The sequence below is a fragment of the Cyanistes caeruleus genome, chromosome 9 (genome assembly GCF_971803275.1).
Source record: "Cyanistes caeruleus chromosome 9, bCyaCae1.hap1.1, whole genome shotgun sequence".
NCBI lineage: Eukaryota > Metazoa > Chordata > Aves > Passeriformes > Paridae > Cyanistes > Cyanistes caeruleus.
The window spans coordinates 11,958,293-11,977,592 of NC_141709.1; the positions used below are offsets into that span (position 1 = coordinate 11,958,293).

The window sequence follows — 19,300 nt, forward strand, 5'->3', positions numbered from 1 at the left end:
TAAGAATCCCCACAGAAAGCCAAACTAAGTGTCTGCTGAAGTAAAAGTGGTATCAGGAAATGTATTACAAACATCCAGAGGATAAAAGTATGATTCCAAACACTCTGCTACCACTGCACTTGAAAAACAAAAAGTAAAGAGAATAACATGTAATCTCTGAAGATTGGTAATGTTTAGTTTGGGTATTATTTGAACTTTTGAGAGTTCAATCTTTGTTTTACTGGAAGCTTTCTTTCTAGTTCCAGGAATCTTTGTTTGCATGAGTATCTTGTGTGCCAAAACTAACTCCTGTTTGTCTCTACATGCTGTCATGTATAAGCTGTCTCTATATGCACTACAGAAATAAATACTGCAGAGTAAACTAATCCCCGAGATGGTCAGTTTTTTATCATGCTGCAGAAGCACATCACAGAAAAGGATGTAAAAAGAACCATTTGGATAGTATTTTGCAAATACTCTGTTAACTATCCTAATTTATAACCAACCAATTGCTTCAAGTCTATTTGATATCAGTTTATATTTTCATTTGTCAGCGTTGAAAAATTAATCTGATTTCTACATTTTCACTTTTAGAGAAAATTACTGTTTACACATACAACCTCTTGATGTCTGCGTGCTGAGGACTAGACAGCAAATACCAGCACTGTTTTCTTTGGACCTGTAACTTTGAGCTCCACCTTGTGTAATTACTTTGCCATGTTTACAGCAGCTGGCTGAAGGGACTAGCTAATGAATATGTTGAAATCCACATGGATTCATTTTATCAGATTCAGTGTGATTCTGTGGCAAAGGCTCAGTGCTTCTGGTACAGAAGTTACACCTGAACTAACTCACAAGAGTAGCAATCCATCTTAAGCAAATGCCCTCAGGAGTTTCTCACATCTAAAACTCTTTACAATTTCCTCATATACCAGAGAATGGTGATGTTAGAACAAAATAGATATTAAACTCTCATTATTTGATTGTCCTATACTGTCAATTGCTGTTCATGTTATTTTAACAATGTCTGAGCCTACTATCAGATTACCTTATGAGAAAAATTGGAATGAACTATCAGTCAACAAAATTGTTGATAGACCACTAACTGTAGCAAATATACATAGGTGAAGTAGAATATAGTGAAATACTAAAGAAAAGGACCATGTTGGCTTTCAAGGAAATACAGACAAGCATTTGAGACATTTTACCACTACAGTGACTGCTTAAGAAAACTTCCTCAATCTCTACAGCAAAATGAAATATACCTATAGAACAGTTCGTTCTTCAGTCTCACTCTAGAAGATGTAATATCTCATAAATGTCTGACAAATGCAGAGAGGTGTTGCTTAATATTGGCAAAAAGGTGCTCACTATTTGCCAAAGATGTTAATATTAGGCTGGTGCCAGTCTGAAGTCCTTGAAATGAAAGTGGTGTTGGGACTAAAGCTGTATTTGGAGAACACCCTGCTTTCTACATAGGAAAATAGTTTTTCATACCAGACATTATCTCTGTGGGGGGTGTTCAGTCTTCTCTAGAACATCATGTAGAGCCAAATACATGGGACAAAACTGTCCCATATTTTAAAATTAGACATTAAAAATTAGACATTTCCACATTCAATGTGGAGAATTACTATTTATATAATCATTAAACATACAATTTTCACAAACTGTGGATTGAATACTAATAGAACTGGAGTGACATTAAAGTGCATTTCTTTTTCATTCCCTGTATCAGATGCATATGGAAATATTGTCTGCTGACTTCTGAGTGACAATACATGCAGAATGTGAAGGTAGGTAATAACCCTACCTGTGACCTAAAAACCTTTCTGACAGAAACCCTGACTTGTGTATAAATAACAAAGAGGCAAAGAAAAAGAACAAGGGATGAGCAGGAACTGCAGCAAGTAAAAGAGTGAAGCAACAATCACAAAATACTCTGACTAATAATAAAATGTTAATCCCATCTAAAAGCCCTGAAGATGAGGTTTTATCTTGCTAAAAACCAAATGCTTCTATTTTTTCCATGCCTTGCGCCTTTCCTCAGGTCTTTTCTAAAATCAGTGGGGTTTTTCTAATTTATTTTCTAAAAGCAATTTCCCATAAACAATATCAAAATAGAAAAAACATCCCACTAGTTTAAGTAGATGTTCAATTTTCATAAAGTTAATATTACAGAATCTGGTACAATGTATCATGTAAAATTTAAGCATTACAATGAGAAGATTCTATTTTCACCTTTCATTCCTTAAAAAAGGCTTTAAAACTGTAGGAATTACTGAATTTCAGGACATAGCAAATATTAATTGCATACAAGATAGTGAAAGAAATTAGGGAGAACTGCTGACTGGAAAGATAAGGTTGTCATGCTGCCTTTAAAGTAAATTGGTAGGGAAATACCCTTGCTGTTCTTAGTTGGCAACAACTGATCTAACAAATGCAGTAGATCAGCTGCAAGGTGTTCACTGACTGGACAAAACATATACTGGACATTGTGGTTTCTTAACATTAAAGGACAAAAGTTGTAACAACTCAGACATTTTTGCAACTCTAATGCCACTTCATCAGACAGTTCAACATAAATAATTCTATTTTCCAGATAGGTTTTCAGAGACCAGCATTCATTTTCATACAACTTTTTATACAATTTTTTGAGCCTTTTCTTTTTTCAGAATCAAAATAGGGAAGGGGAAGACTTGGATTAATTCAACAGGCTTTGAATCAAACTTTTCAGTTCTGTGGGACTTTAAACACAAGTTTAGGTACAGACGGTGAATTTGCTTTCACTACACAACGCCACCATCTCAGAAATTCATTTGGACTTTCTCTTCAGATGGAAAGGTCATTTTTGTTTGTATTCCAATTTTATCTTTATCCCAAATGATGGTGTTTGATGATATGATTATTACTTACCCATGGTGTCCTTTATAAGCATTTTCCTTCCCCAAAGATCAGAACATTATATGCAGCTAATGGTTGCAAAAGCTCAACTTATAAAAATAAACTCTTCCCATACGAACTCATGTGACTTCCAGCAACTGAAGAACATCTTGTTAAGCAGAATAGGGTATTATGAAATTTCCAAGTGTATATAAATATTTGCTGAATCTGAGTGAGAACCTTCCTACTCCTGCTACCTTTAGTGGGATAAGAAGTGGAGCTTCAATTAAAGACCTGTGGTCATTGAGACTGCACAGGGAGGGTCCCTCTGTGGGCAGCCTTCAGCTCAGTGTGTTTCCACAGACAGGTCTGTCCACGTCAGCCTCTAAGACAAAAGGACCACCTGTATTTGTGTGTGCTTTCAGTCTGCCCCAGAGCTTTGACAGTAAACGAAGTAAATTTTGGCAGCCCAGCTTCAGTGTGTCAACACTGTGGCATCCAAGAGCCTGCTGGAGCCTGAGGTTCTGGACTGCTCACACAAGGAGTCAGGAACTACTCGGAAACAGAATCATGCAGTCACCACTTAACAACCAGATACTCCTCATCTGCAGAGTGCTACAGAATTAGGCGACATTCTATACCTGTCCTTCCTTGGGGAGAATAATTTAATAATCTACCTATATTTAAAAATTATACATGTTGGTGCTGGAAAACCCAAATGCAAACCTCTAATTTAATACACCCAATATGTTATGCTTTAGAACATCATGTTTAATGTTTCTTGCAACAGTTTTGAAACACTCTTAGGGTCTAACCATTGTTATGCAAACCACCCACACTCCCTCAGTCAAATTGAACTAACAATTGAAAGCTTCATTATTTGAATATTTGTTAAATGTGCATAAGAAAAAGCTAACCCAGCATGCAGAATATTCTCTTTGCTACTGACAGAAACCTTTTGTTAATTTTCAACTTAACTCAAGTCATGGAATATGTTATTGACAAGTGGATTTAATTTTATTGTTAAATCAAATTTCTCTCCTTATCAGATTTTGCATTTTCATTTGATTTTTAAGGATATTCATGGATCTTCCTTACACTTACATCCATTTTTACATCTCCTTGACAGCCTTTCATCTGCCAGTTCTTTGAGTGCAATTTCTTTTCGCTTCTCTTATTGCTGCTATTGAAACAACTGCTTCAGGACAAGCTGAGTTACCTTACTCCAGCTGCAACATTTTATATTTGCTAACACCATAAACAAAAAATAATTTCTTAGAAAATAACAGATAAGTAATATTGAGGAAGAATGAACTTTCTTGCAGTGCTTATCCTGCTGTGAAACTCAAACCAGTAACAAATACAGGCCAGAGTGGTCTAAAACTTGCAAGTGACAAATCAAATGCCTCTTGTCTTATCCCCTTTAGCTGCAGCCATGAGGTGTGAAGCCCTTTGGAAAGCTCACATGTGATACTTTCCTTCCCCTTTCCAGCTTAAATTTCCACGGACTTTGAGTAATGGGAAACTTTCTGTTATCCTGCCTTCTGACAAATGCACATACAGAAAGAGTATTTAATATAAAAGGCTCAAATCACATGAGGACAGTGGTGTACATTGCATTTCAAGTTGCCCTGTGAAAACACTGACTCATCAATGGTCTATGTTTTCATGGTGTTTCCCTTCAATATTCTGGCTGTTATGTGCACAAATTTGACATCACTTAAGCTCCTTTCATATGCAAAGGTGTTATAAGTGTTGCTACCTCTGTCAGTGAGGTCACCTGTACAGGAAAGAACAAAGGCCACCAGTTGCTGTCAGATCTGTAACCTCCCTGTCAACATTAGAAATAGAAAATCTGGCCAATAATTACAGAAAGAGCTCTGCAGTTTGCCAGCAAAGTTTGCTGGATCTGGGCTACAAAAATGTTTGCTGGATCTGGTGTTTGGTTTTCCTCAATGTAGCTGCTACATTCCATGACAGTCTTAAGGCAAAGACAGTTCCAATGGGCAGTGAGCTAAATGGAAGTATTTGCTGTGCTGCTGCTTTATAAGGGGAGTGTTCACACAGCTGCTTAAAGGGGTGGCTGTATCGGCAGACCCAAGAAAAGTGCACTGATATCCAGTATGTCCATTTAGAACACTGTCTGTAGGTTCATGATGAGCAGAAAGTTCACTGCAGAGTGCAAGATACAAAAGGGTGTATGGAAACTGCAGTATGACCTGGGTCTTTTTTTAAATACTCATATGGCATGCTTTGGCTCTTTTATTTCATAACAAACTATTATTAAAAAACAAGAGCACACCTGAAAAGGTGTGACACATAAATAAATTTTCCTTGTTTTGTTCCTTCTGGAAAGGTATTTTTACTTCAGAGTCACTTCCTTGTTGACCTACAGTCTTAGCCAGAGACAACCTTTTGGACAATGACCAAGGAAACAACTGGCCTGTGAAAAAGATATAATTAAGCACCAGACTTAATGCTTAGGTTTGCTAAAACCAGAAAGCGGGGAAGTGTTAAACAGAGGTTGTGTAAGGGGGTGAAAATTACAGGAGGTAATCTGTGAGGAGATAAAAGCAATATATTCTATCATGCATTACAGGGTAGACTCCTTTATGGTTTGAGATTCTGCTTGGAAACCCAGCAATTCTTTTAGCTACTAGCCAGAGGGCTTGGATACCTTGAACTCTCTGTGTATTGTTCAGTCTGATCAGCAAGCTCTGGGATTTCATCATCATCATTTTCCTCCTGCTCCTCACTACTTTTAACACTGGTTTCCACTGAAATCTGGTGATTTCAATGAAATGTTTTAGTTGAGTGAAAAATCCGGAACTCACAACACTTAAATAGTTTTCTGAAAGTCAGAGAAATTTTCTTTGAAACACCTGTTTTGGCAATGTGCTTGCTTGAAGAAAAACTTCCATGTCTAGTAACTTCTTCGGCTGGAATTCAGATGGATTTATACATATTACTCTTTTTAAAAAACATTGATCTTACAGATCTCTTGAAAATCTCACAGGCCTCTTGAAATGTGAGGCTTGACTGCTTAACAAAGACAAGCAAGTTTAAGGGGGAAAAAAAATAGTGTACATGATTAATGCTCATCATCTAAAGCAAGGACACAGGTGGTGTCATAATGACCAAAAAACAGGAGACACATGAGTGAAAAAGGGAATTTCCTCAAGCAGCCAGAAAAATGGGATTAATAATCACAACACCAGAGAGAAGGCAGGGAGTAAGAAAGAAGATACTGTGCCTACCAGGACTGACAGCACATTCTATAATCTCTGCTATGTTTTGTCTGGCATGCTTTCCCCTTGATTGCTTATCCCATGGAGAATATTCAGTAAGATTTTATTCTTACTACACACACACTGCAACTTGCAAAATTAGACTTTCAGTTTGAATATTCAAGAGGAAGCATATCATATTTGCCTTAAAGTTGGCTGGATATTTTGTGCATTTTTTTTCTTTCATAGTTTTAGAATATTAGTGAAGTGAACAAAAAGATATCAAGTGAAGGAGTACAGTTAAAAGATGACCCACAATCATTCTTTTTGTCACAGGGAAAGTTAAAACAAAAGTAAATTTCTTTACTGAGAGGGTGCTTGGACAGTGTAACACACTCTCCTAGGAAGTGGTCCTGGCATCAAGCCTGCCAGAGTTCAAGAACCATCTGGACAAAGCATTTAGTCATATGATTTAGTTTTTAGGTAAACCTGTTAGGAGCAGGGAGTTAGACTTGATGGTTTTCTTCCAAGTTGAAATATTCAGTGATTTATCCAATTTTAGTAAATGCAAGTACATGCCCATATGTAGCTGTGCCCTCTCATCAGTAACTTTATTTTTAACTTCTTTGCATAAGATAGTTGCATTTACTTGTTTTTCCTCTGCTCATCTGTAATGAAAAGAAACTTGCAAAATATAGGACTGTGTTTAAACCAAAAAGCAGATTAAGTGCTCATTCTCAGCAGTTGACTGAGGCTTGTCATGTATGAAAGTAACTGAAATGGAATGGCACAAAGAGTTTTGTTTTGAACAATGCAGTTATGGCAGACCATAAGGTATTGGGTACCTTTAAAGAGCCTTGTCTCTTGTATGATCCCCTACTCCTTCAGCACGAGTGAACGCCCTGCTTGCTCTGCAGTGTCATTACATACAGTGTTCTGTGCCAGAAGGAACTGACAATCTCATTTCATATCTGTTGTTACCTTTGCAGTCTACAAAGTCAACCCATGGTTCTTCAGTTTTTACTAATGAACTAATTTTACTAATGATTATTTTTAGTTCCTTATTGCTGTGACTCAGGCACCTCTGCTCTAATATACACTTAAATATGGCAGAAATGCGCAATTTCCAGAAATGTGAAAAAATACAGCTGTGTTTGTGCAAAGAATGGGAGCATATGTTCAGCTTTAGGCATATATTTGAGTTCCCTTGTAAATACAGAGTTAGCTATTTTACTGAGGTTGAGGACAATACAACTCAACTAATTTATTACTTTGAATTTTTTTTAATGAGGTTTTAATTGCCAGTGAAAATACAGAACTCACCAGTCAGAGTGCTGTTTATCTGGATTATCCCCTAAAGGGTCTAGATCTACAAACTACTGTTTTATGTGTATTTATCACCCAAGTATGGCATTCTGTGGCTGACTGTGCCTCTGCTCTTCACTGCTTTAAAAAACATCCATCTAAACATTATAGTAATTTCTACCAGAATACCAACTATACAGAATAGATTTTTTTAAAATGCATTTTAGATTTGATTTTTTTTTTATTTTAAAAACCATTTTAAGTGCATTAAAATCCTTCTTTTTAGATTATCTTGTATCATAACCTGATCTCTGCCAAAGCCTCTGAGATGTGCTTTCAACATGCCAAAAATTATGTTTAATACAGACACAGAGTGAGTGAATAGCTTCTGGAGGCTGATGTCAAGTTCAGTTTGTATGGCCAAAGTTATATTAAGCAACTTTTTTTTTTAACTCTTCACTTTCTGATTTGAGAAATATGAACTTTGCTAAACCTCATACCCTTAAAATATAGTTGGAATGTGAAACAGACAACAAAAGTGAACAAAGCACTGAAGAGTTATGCTGATCCCAAATCTCCATAATGAGTTACTTCTCACTGGAGAACCAGAATAACTGATGGCATCTGATAATACAGTTAAAAGGTGTTAGCATAAACCACCACACCAAATCTTTGTAAATCAAAATAAATGGTTTGTCAACCTAATAAATCAGTCAATGAAAGATTATTGATATTATTTTTTTAAGTCTGCATGCTAATGACAATTTCATTCTTCAGCCCAGAATTGAGAGTAATAATGCCAGCTACTGAATGGTGAAGTAACATTCTCAACATAGCTACTCACCATTGTTACACTTAGCGTTCTATTTGCTACTGTCTAAAATGATAGAATATTTTCAAAGACAGCATGTGAATATCAGGTTTTTCTTTTTACTGCAAAGACAAAATTAATCTAGTGAAATGTAATGCCTTCCTGTAAGGGAAGAGATGAAAGGCTGAGGATTCTAACACTTATTTCGTATATCAAATTGACCCTTTAAGGGGAACTTTACCTCCTTGCTTTTAGTTAAGTCTTCCCAAAACCAAACCAAACCTAAGATTTATTTTGCCAGTATGATCATACAGTATTTCACATCCTGTAGACTCTGGTTACACTCCAGCTCAACTTTCATTCCAGCATTTTATTTTCCTGAAGTTATTCTTGTCACCCTTGTTCTGGAGGTAACAAACATCTTTTGCATATGTTAAATTTGTATTTTCAGACAATGGATCTACTTACAAGCCCGTGTGTTTACAAACCAATGGAAAGCTTACTAAAAAACCTACATCCTAATAAACTGCATGCATGCTCAGTTCACTTCCCTGGCTCCCTATGACAAATCCTTTTATCTGACTGCATTTTTCCTGTGAATCTTTGTCAAGTGTTGATAATTTTGAAGACATGCATATCTCAAATACATATTAAACATATTAAAATATGGTAATTGGTGTTTTTTAATGGAATATGGCATTCTATTTTTATTTGTTATTCCTTATTTATCCTTGCTCTTTGGACAATCACTTCTAGATTTTTTCCAAACCCATGAAACAGAAAGTACACTTTGTTAATTTGATTTTTTAGTTTTACTGAGACATTACATATTCCTCACAGTCACTCTATTTTGTGCTTTGTTCCTGCAAAAGAACAAGGACAGGAATGCATTTAGACCAACTTTGAGGAATTTTTTATGTTGCCTTACATTTGCTGGCAAGGCATGATTAGTTAATATTAGCAATAAGCTTGATTTTACTATCTCTCACAAAATTCAAAATATGATTGCTGGAGAAAGGACACCATGGAGAGGCAATCTTAGAACTGTATTTCTAACAGTCCAAATGTTGTATGACTCAAAATCATTTGCTTTTTTTCCTCCATTTGTAATGGTAATTGGTCTCTGTTGCCAGAACAAGCTCTGCTTGTCATGGTATCTGGTAATATTATTATTCTATTGCAAGATGTCATGAATAAAAATAAAATAATAATAAAATAATTAAATTAAATTCAATAAAAGCTGAAATTCTCCCAATGGCATATTCAAAGCACATAATGTTTTCCAAAATATTGTGACTCCCTAATATCCTCAATGCATCTTTAATGAAAAGTTGTCAAGATTATTGATGTAAATATTAGCAGCACTTGGTATTTGAGAGACATTTTTACATCCCATGGAAGTTTTTGGGGAAAATATTGGGAAAGAATCTGAGTGACATTTTATCTCTTTCTTGGGCAGGGGTTTGATTTTGAATATATTAGTTGCACTCTCCTTAAACATGCATATTCTGTTTACTGAAGTTTCAACACCTTCACTTGGCGTTAAAAATTAGTAAAAGAGAAAGATAAAAATGTTTAGAGGATAAAGGCTGAAACTTTCAGAATGATAAGTACTTCAATGTCTAACTCTCAGCAAGAGTAAAGGCCTCACAAGACAGGCTGAAAATTCTTCCCTGTATCAATTAAAAGTATTGATTTATAAAATATAATACTAGACTGTGAAATTTTAATTACATTAAATGTCACATGTAGAGGTATACACTGTATTGTACTGAAATACTGACATACTGTGTGCTACAACAGAGAACCAAAAATGTGGATAAGGTTATTTTGTCTTTCAAATTTATACAAATTTAACTTTTCCCACCTTTATCTACATTCAGTTTGGAACTACTTATTTTCAGATTCATAAATGATCTGCAACCTGTGCTAGAAAATTAGCAAAGTTTGTAACTTGAAAAGATCACAAGTACATGAAGCTGACTCATTTTCCATAGTGAAATATAGGAACAGAAATCCCTCAATCACACTTTTTAATTACTTATATATATTCCAAATAGGAGAATTTATGATAAATAATGTTGTTGACACTCCATTTTAGAGAGGCTTTGTGAAGGAAGCTTTCTGAGCTATCATTTAGTCTAATTATTTTTCACTTTAAGTAGACAAGATGACTACAAATGTATCTCTCACGTTAAGAAGATAATTGAGATTGAACCTTCTAACCTTTATTACTTTTTTCCCACAGGCTACAGCAAATAGACTATTCAAATTGTTATTAATTTTACTGGTGTCTGTGTCTAGTTTTAAATATTCCTTTACATCAGTGGCACAGAGAATTCCCTTCATGAGCCATAGGAAAGATGCTGACCTAGTTATTTTAGAAATAACTATGTAAAAAGATTAACAAAGGAAATATTATGTCACTACCAAATTAATAACTAAAATAGCATGAAAATCACTGTTTAATTTTCTAGGTTTCCATGGAAACTGTCTTTGATGGGTAGCCAAAAAGACTTCTGATTGAGCTTCAATACTTCTGCTCTCCCTATAATACATGATTTCTGATCTGCCTTTCATAAACAACTAACCAGCATACTACAATCTTTAAGCAACACTCCTCAGCAGCACTAATCATCCACATGCTTTTTTCAGATCTGAACTCTTGAACTTAAATATGCAAAAATATTTTTAAAGTGCATTATTACAAGTACCAAGCTATCAACAGAGAAAATTATATATGGTAATATTTCTGTGTTGTCACAATACAATAGTTGCATAAAAATATGAAAAGGCATTAATCAAAGAAACAATTGAGGGTTTTATTACATTTTTTTCAAGGTAATTTTCCATTATATTTGTTCGCCTTTTGAAAAGCCTTGTCCATTTAAGTACTAATCATAGGCATGTATGCAAATGGATCCCAGTGGTAGCAAAGGTGCAAGAAGTATGTCTATCACATAAATTTGTATTCCAAAAGAAACTAGGAGTTTTACCTGAAGTTGTTTCATTTACATAATCTAAATTGGCAACTATTTTTTGCAACAGTGTTTTCATATGTGTTTTATAAAGCAGATTTCAGCAAAGCTTCCTCAGAAATTTCTGTACCTAAGAAAGATAAACTCTGTGTTCAGTATGTTTCTCCTATCAAAGCTCACAAGAATGTTGACCTTGAGTTCATGCAGTTTTTCCCAGAAGACAGTACTTCACATGCACTCTAGTTGAATTTGTAAATTATTTGCTCACAAATAACAAGTGGGTATTTTAGGAGATGTTTTGCTGTTGACCTCCCAGGAGCTGCACAGCTTTTTCATCATCCCCTCAACTAAGGAAGCGTTAAAGCAGTGTCTGAACTCAACCTCAGTTTCATTTCACACATGCACAGAGAAAGTACCCATCCATGCTGTCCTGGTTCCAGGAATTGAGGAGCAGGACAAGGGGATGGTAAGAGTTGGTACAATGGGTGTGGAAGGTACTGCATGTGCTACTGGCCTACTTCTAGATCTACTTGTGGATGTTTGGAGAGTGCTGCACAGGAATACTTCAAAACAGAAAACAGAGATCCCATGTTTGAAACAAGCAGGCTCCTGACAGATCTGATTTGTTTCAGAGAAGGAAGCTGCTGTTAGTTTAGTGCTTTGTGGGATTCTTCTAACAGCTGAATACTTAATTTTGTATTTTTTACAGTTACTTAGAACTTTCAATTATTGTTGTATAATATTCTGGGATTTAAATTCTACAACTCTTGTTTATTCTGTTAGCTCCTGAAACATCACATACTTTACTACTTTAGAATAATTAGATTCTAAAAGACAGAAGCACAGTCTTATCTTGTGTTGTCCTAATATGCAGAAAATCTCTCTAAATCAAACTGAGACTGGTCCTGAACACCAAGACTGCTGTACAACATAACACCACAGAAAGAACTGCAGATCCAAAAATCCACATTTTATTTTACATTACATAATCCACCAACACTTTTCATCCTCCTTAAGGCTAGGCATCTTTCTTGAAAACTGCCATTTTAGGCTCCTGTCAAAATCAAAACAGAAAGGCTAAGTCGAGACCTCCATGGGGTGATTTAGTTCCCTTCAGATCACCTTCTGAGGTATTTATATCTATTTATTGATGATAAAGGGAACTGTAGCACCGAGATATCTTTTTCTCTCTCAAATTTTCTGTGATTAATCCTTTCTTAGTTGCATGGGGTTTTTTCTCTGACACATTGTTTCAAATCATAAGGTCTTGACTTGTCTTGCTTGGACTAGATCATTGCTGGGATTTGTCTAGATCATTGTTGGGGTTTGTCTTCATCCTTTCAAGCAACTTACCCCTAGTGCTTCCTCTGGGTGAGAACTGTGAGTAATTGCCATTGAGGCTACAGTACTGGCATTCTACAGGTGTTCTGTAAGTTAAATGTGTGGAATTGTCCTTATTTTCTGATGCTGAAAGCACTGAAGTGTAAAAAATGTTAAGATTGACCTCAGTGAGCTTTCCGTGCAAGCGTAAGCAAAGTTTGCGCATGTTTGAGTATAAAAAAATTAACTGCCCATCTCAAAGACTTTGCAGCCACAAAGCTTCACAAGCTAATCATTCTACACTGGTGATATATGACTAACACGGCTATAAAATTCAAAATAACTTTTAATAGATGATTCACTGTGTCACAGAAAGATGCATGAACTACTCATTCACCATTATTTGTCTTCTTGTACAGTTTACAGAAATAATTAGTATTCTATTTGACAAACAAGTGCAAACATCCATTGGCTTAATGACACAACACATAATATGACTAGGTCTGTAAATCTTGCTAGAACTCTCAACAGTAACTGCTGAACAGTCTGTTATATTGTCTGTTATGTTTTAGTAGATGTAAAATTGCTCTGGTTACAAGGACACTGAGATGTTTAAAGAAAGAAAGAAAAAAAAATCATTGGACAGCCTAATCTGTCTTTGAAATCAGAAAAAAAGGAGAAAAAAAAATCCTTGTATGTAATCTATAAATTATAGATATGTGAAAATGGTCTTACAGATTTACTGATATGCAAATGAGTTCCATTCCCAGATCTGTAAACAATTATCACCAAAGGTGAAAGAGTGGAGTAGAGCATAAATTTTGTTGTGTTTACTGTTTGTTCTGTAATAACATTGAAAATTGTCAGCTGCATACAAGAACACAGAAGGAGCCTTTTTCTACTATACTCTGAGTGCAAAGGACAGCCTGAATAATGACATCTAAAAACTCCAAGATTAGCCAATCAATTGTAACCTCAGATAATTCATTTTTTCACTTTTCATTGGAAAACTTCCACCTGAGTTGTAAGATATAAGATGGAATATGCCTACCTGTGTAACCCACCATGTATAAGATTTTGATAGGGAGATGTAAATGATGGCTTTACAGATTATGCAGATAGTACAGATTATAAGGTAAAATTCATTTTCTGTGGGTTTCCTGCTAGTTATGGTAAAGTTATTTTGAAAATACTTTTTTTATGCAGACAGGAGCAAAGCCAATAAGGAATCTTTCTGGGCCTCATACCATCTTGGACTCCTTAAAAAAATCATGTCATTCCCATAAAAAGCTCCATTCCATCTCTGTCTATGTGTCTGCCAAAAAAAAGTGACTTTGAACAGAAAACCCTGTGTTTTAAAGCTATATTGGCTTCACAAGTGCTGATGTTGCTCTTGCAACAGATGGCACAAGCCTGGAGCTAAGGGTGCTGTGGGGTTTCGACTGAATCCACAAAGGGCCTGAGTATCAGCTGGGAGGCTTGATGAGGGCAGGTACCAGTGGTGCCAAAAGCACACCATGAGCATTTCCTCCATCCTCTAGGGGAAACTGCTCTGCAACTGAAGGCACTGTACTCAAGCTACTAATCCAGGCTTAGTAATTTTGCTTTACTGAAGCCATGGTACTACATGGAGCAGGGCAGTGTTTCTAAATGGAACCAAAACATGCTTATGAAGACTGGTGATGACTGAAAAGGTTTGCATGTTGTTCGAGTCCTGGCTCCCATATGTGTTTGGGGGTACTGACCTGGGTACTGCTTGCCTTTGCAGAAAACATGAAAGATCAGTATGGTGAAAGGCACCTATAAGTGGACAGATTCCAGCAATGGACTTGGGTCCTCCTTCAAGGGGAAGAAACTCATATAAACTCTAAATGAAAATTAAACACTCTCTCGAATTTGCCATAGATGTAACATAATCAAAGACAGTTACTTGTTTTGGACTGTTTACAGAGATTTCTTAGGGGGTATTTTTAATATATAATTAGTAGTATAAAGAAAAACTGTGTAAAAATGCCATTATGTGTGTTCACACAGACATGAGTCAACAATCACTTGAACATAACTCCAGTCCTAAAGAAGCTGCAGATGTTTGAACTACTATTCTCAGCCAAAAAGTGCTTTGTTTCCTTAGTTACTGGGAAATACTACTGTGTGTCTTCATCTTATTTAGCTTATTTTCAAGTCTAGCAGGGTCAGTTCTAGGTCAGTAAATAATGAACTATAATGAAGTAGTATCTGCAGCTGTTGAGCCCAGCCATAATTACAGGTGAGCTTGCCACTTCCTGCATGTTTTATTGTCAGTTGTCACAATGCCTGATGGTGAGCAAGATACATAATTTGTGCAGCATTTCAGTAAAATGCTGAAGTAGGTAGGTAAAAAAAGGTGAAGGGATATTTATTCAATAACACCTTGTATTGTAAAAGCTAAAAAGCAAAATTAAAAATGTCCAAATCCTTATGCATATAAAATTACATAATGTTCAATCGGAGATTAAATATCACAAAAATTCATTACTGTCTGGAACAGGCAGCATTTATCAGTAAGCAGGTGTGTGGCCCTAAGACAAGGGTAAAATTGGACCATTCATTTAGCCACCAGCTAGAGCAAACTCCTCTTCTAAAAAGCAGTGTGCTACGTTACACTTACTACCAAAAGGATTAGCCAGCACATAACAGTGACTATCAGAAAAGCAAGCTAGAGAAATAAAGTAAGAGAAAATCTAATTACTGTCTCCAAAATGACACACCAAATTTTATCAATGTGCTGACCTAAAGGCATCTTGTCTGGCAAAACAAATACAGGTGATTTAGCCTTTCCACACAGAACCATTTTCTCTCTTCACTGTCCTCTTTTACACCAACTTGTATCACACTGTTCATGGTTCTGTATTCCTCCTGAGTATGAGTCTCAATTCTCAGGCACTACTAATGAGAAAAATCTGTATGTTAAGCTACAGAGCTACTGTATAGCCAGAATAATCATGTAGTCTCCTTTATCCGCCTCCAGCCCTGGCAAACACCAAATATCACTCTGGCACAATATAAACATGGAGCAATCGAGAGGTAATTCCTGTGAATGTTAAGTTTTTCAGGTCTTGTAGCAAAACATTCTTCAGAGTAATACATTTTGGTTGTTTGAACCTACCATCCAGTAACCATCAGTACTCTAATACATTCTACACTATCTGTAATCTGTATTATTAACAGCTATCCACTGTAATCCTTAGGTGAACATGACTCGGTCAAAGTGTTAAGGCTGAAATATTGCACATTCTTTTTTATCCCAGCAGTCAGAAGAAGGTGTCAAGAGTCTTGGTGTGGGTCAACATACTTCTGTTGATACTCTTCATATGTGAGTGACTTCTCTGCTGAGGTTCCACACTTACTACATACGTAAAGTTCCCCCTGCTTTATCCTGTGTTTTTGCATCATCTCTATTTCCTTCCTTAGAGTAAAAAGGATTCCTTTTACCATGCATGCACATTCTGTTTCCAAACCCAGTACTTCCAGACCCAGCAGTACAGGTGCTAGTTAACACTTTCACTGAAGTGTTTCACCCTTATTTCACTTGGTGGTTTCCACCAGGCCTGTTCTGTCACCACATAGGAGAGAAACAGAAGCCAACGTGTATAATAAAAACAATGGGATTTGCCCACTTACCAAGTGAAGATGAGACATAATAAGGTAGATATTAAAATGAGAACTTGGTTAAACATTGCGGACTGTGTGCGTTGGATGGCTCGGTGAAGATCATTCTGTATTAATGGAAAATAGGTGTTATTTTTGGATTTGGAGCGGTAAGTCAGGATCTGATTCTGTAGAAGAATTATGCAATATCCTGATAGCAATGCAGTCACTCAAATGCACTTACAAGTTTGCTGATAACATAGAAGGTGCAGAAGCACCAGCTGTGATTCTGTGATTATTTAAGTAGTTCTTTGTTCATCCCAGCACAATTCTGATCCTATTGCAAGCTGCCTTGAGGTCTGCTCATGTCTAGCTTACAAATTACAGGCTGCAATGCCCAATTATGGCCTTGCAGTTGAGTTCTCTGCAATTGTGTATGAATGGCAGAGTAGAAAAAGAACCATCCACTGCCATTTCCTTTATTGGCACAGTAACAATTTATACTAATTGAGATTTCATTTCATGTCTTTTTTCTAATTTTGATGCAGAAAGCAGTTTAGTAATGCTTGACCATTTGTATAACCTAAATACACATCTGGTTAGCTCCCTATTAGGGTTGGACTGTACTGCCAAAATCCCACTAAAGACAATTTACTAAAAAAATACAACTCTAGAATATTTATTTCCTTTGCATACTTACAATCATATTTTCTAAAGCATGCTTTGCCAGCCAGCAATTTAAAAATACAGGAATAAACAGGTTTCTTAGGACTGGCCAGAAAATCTGAAAGAAAAATTAACAAATTCATTAGCAGCTTTTCTAAAGAGGAATAGAGCTTCACTATTCAAGCAGCAATGAAACACATGGGAAAAATACTTACTATTAATGTGTTTCTAGCGTGAGGTTTGGCTTTAAATAACATTTTGTCTTCCTTAGTGATTAACCACATGCAAGATAATTAGATAAAACAGGAACACAGACAATTTTCACTGAAAACACGAATGATTCTTACATTTTTATAACCAGCTTGTTTGTTTTATTCATTGTGCTGTAGCTGGAGTTAGAGGGTTTTGGTTTTGTTTGTGCCCATAGAAGAGGAAGTGGAAAGTTACCTGTATGGCTTCACTCCAGTAGCAAACTATCCTCTTATTGTTGGCAAATTTCTGTTCCAATAGGCACAAACTCATCATCCACATAAGAATAAAATTTACTTTAAAAAAGTAAGAGTATTTGTGCAGCTATAAAACTGCAATGTGCAAATGTATTAAGTCAAATACATTTACCGTGATGATGAAAGGGACAGCATTAATTATTTCCAGAAGAAAGGGTATTCTCAGAATTTGCTCCCAGATATTTCCCTTCAAAGAAAAGGAAAATAAAACGCACAATGTCACAGTCAGCTTACAAACAGTTCTGATGAGGAATACATGTGATATCCCAATGTAACACAGGGAGTCTATTCCTTACCTGAAATACAGGAACACCATTCATCTCAGATTTAAACACGTGACAAATGTGAATATAGATCACTCTGGATCCTTTTTCCTACAGTTTATCACAATGTACTTCCCAAGTAAAAGATATATACTTTTTAATCTCCTTCCTTTCATCCTTTGCCTTTTATCTTTACTTTGTATTTTTTCTTTCCCAACTGTTTTGGAGAGGGAAGTAAGGAAGAAATTGAGTGTTTAATATTCGAATTAGAACTACAATATCAAGTTCTCTATTTCTGCCACCAACACTTCAGAACACTTCAAGGCTTTTTGGAACTTGATCTTGCTTCCATGAAAAGAGAGGTCTTCCCACATATTTCAGTGAAGTGGTATTGATCTTCTAATTTGCTTACTAATAGCAACAGGATGGGGATAATTCTAATTTTGTTTTCCAAATCTGTGCAGTAACTGTGAATGATTAAATGTTGAGATGAAAATCCACATATTAAAAAAGGAAGATAGTTGAACTGCAGTGAATTACAGCTTTACTATTTTTACTATTTTATACTTTCCTGTGCATCAGGACTCCATCACAGGTAATGCAATAATAGTGCAGCACATACCATGGCTGTATAACAAGAATTTGCAGTAGAGTATTTTCAGCTGCAATTACATGTTCACCCTCCATGAAAAATAACCACCTGATACAGCCACTGAAATTTTTTCTCCATTTTTAACTCTTCACATCTGGAAGCACTATACCTCAGGGACAAGGATTATCTTCCATGTAATTGCAATTGGTGGGAGTCAGACATACAAGTGAAATTACAAGGCTGTAAACTGAGGGGATTTTGTATGAAGAGTAAAATCAAAATCAAATCTGATTTTTCAAACTTAACCATTTTGTGATTTCACAATTTCCTCACTTTTAACGACAGGAGTTTGCTCCTCTGCATTATATAAAAGGAATGTCATATAATTTACTTATGCAGGCAAAATGCACAAGGTATGGATGGGCTCCAAGTAATTAGGGATGTATGCAGCTGTAGGATTCTGGCTTCCACATGGAAATGCATAATGAGTTCTGTAAAACTGCCTTTTGCAGTGAGAATGTATGGTACTGCTCAAAGCCCTGAGAGTGTCTGAGCACAAGGCATATGCAAGATTGCCAGATGTCTGTGGCAAGTTTTGACAATGGAGATTTTTGATGTAGACATCTTTCAGAATTCTGGCCAAGGACAAACCCTCATGTAATACTTTAGGTTGTGACAATGCAGATTGTAAACCTTCCATTCCTGGATCCAAGTGATCAGCATCACAACACAGTGCTACCTACATCCTCTGCTTTCCTCTCCATTTCAAAGCTATAAAAATTTCAAATTCACTGCAATAGTAGCATGATATGCTACTCTGACCTCGTTATTCTGCATGTTGAATCATTTCTCATATGTCATAAACCAGGTATCAGAAAGGTCAATCTTTTGGAGTATTCTCTCAAATGACTGCTTTATTAATTTTACAGGTTATTTGTGAAATCTCAGCAATGTGTACTCCAATGCAAACACAATCATCTTTTCATTGTTTTCTTGCTTGCTAATTCTCTGACTTGTAAAAGTCTGTTCCCTAAATTGTGAAAGTTTTGAAAATGTTTCCATAAAACAAGCAATCTGTCACAGACTTACATGAACCAAGGCACCTTTGTTCACCTTGGTTGTGCAGAAAAGCCTTACAGTGGG

General features: G+C 36.0%; 1 protein-coding gene across 3 annotated transcripts in view; it reads right to left on the bottom strand.

Annotated features, from left to right (window-relative positions):
• The window catches only part of KCNT2 (potassium sodium-activated channel subfamily T member 2), a 129,360-nt gene that overhangs the window by 69,156 nt on the left and 40,904 nt on the right, over positions 1-19,300 (bottom strand). For all 3 annotated transcript variants that reach the window (XM_086842827.1, XM_086842824.1, XM_086842823.1), the window contains exons 8-10: positions 17,415-17,489; positions 16,831-16,914; positions 16,164-16,258 (exon numbers count right to left, since the gene is read on the bottom strand). In XM_086842827.1, coding sequence (XP_086698953.1) covers positions 16,164-16,258; positions 16,831-16,914; positions 17,415-17,489 — 254 coding nt within the window. The remainder of the gene's footprint in view (positions 1-16,163; positions 16,259-16,830; positions 16,915-17,414; positions 17,490-19,300) is intronic.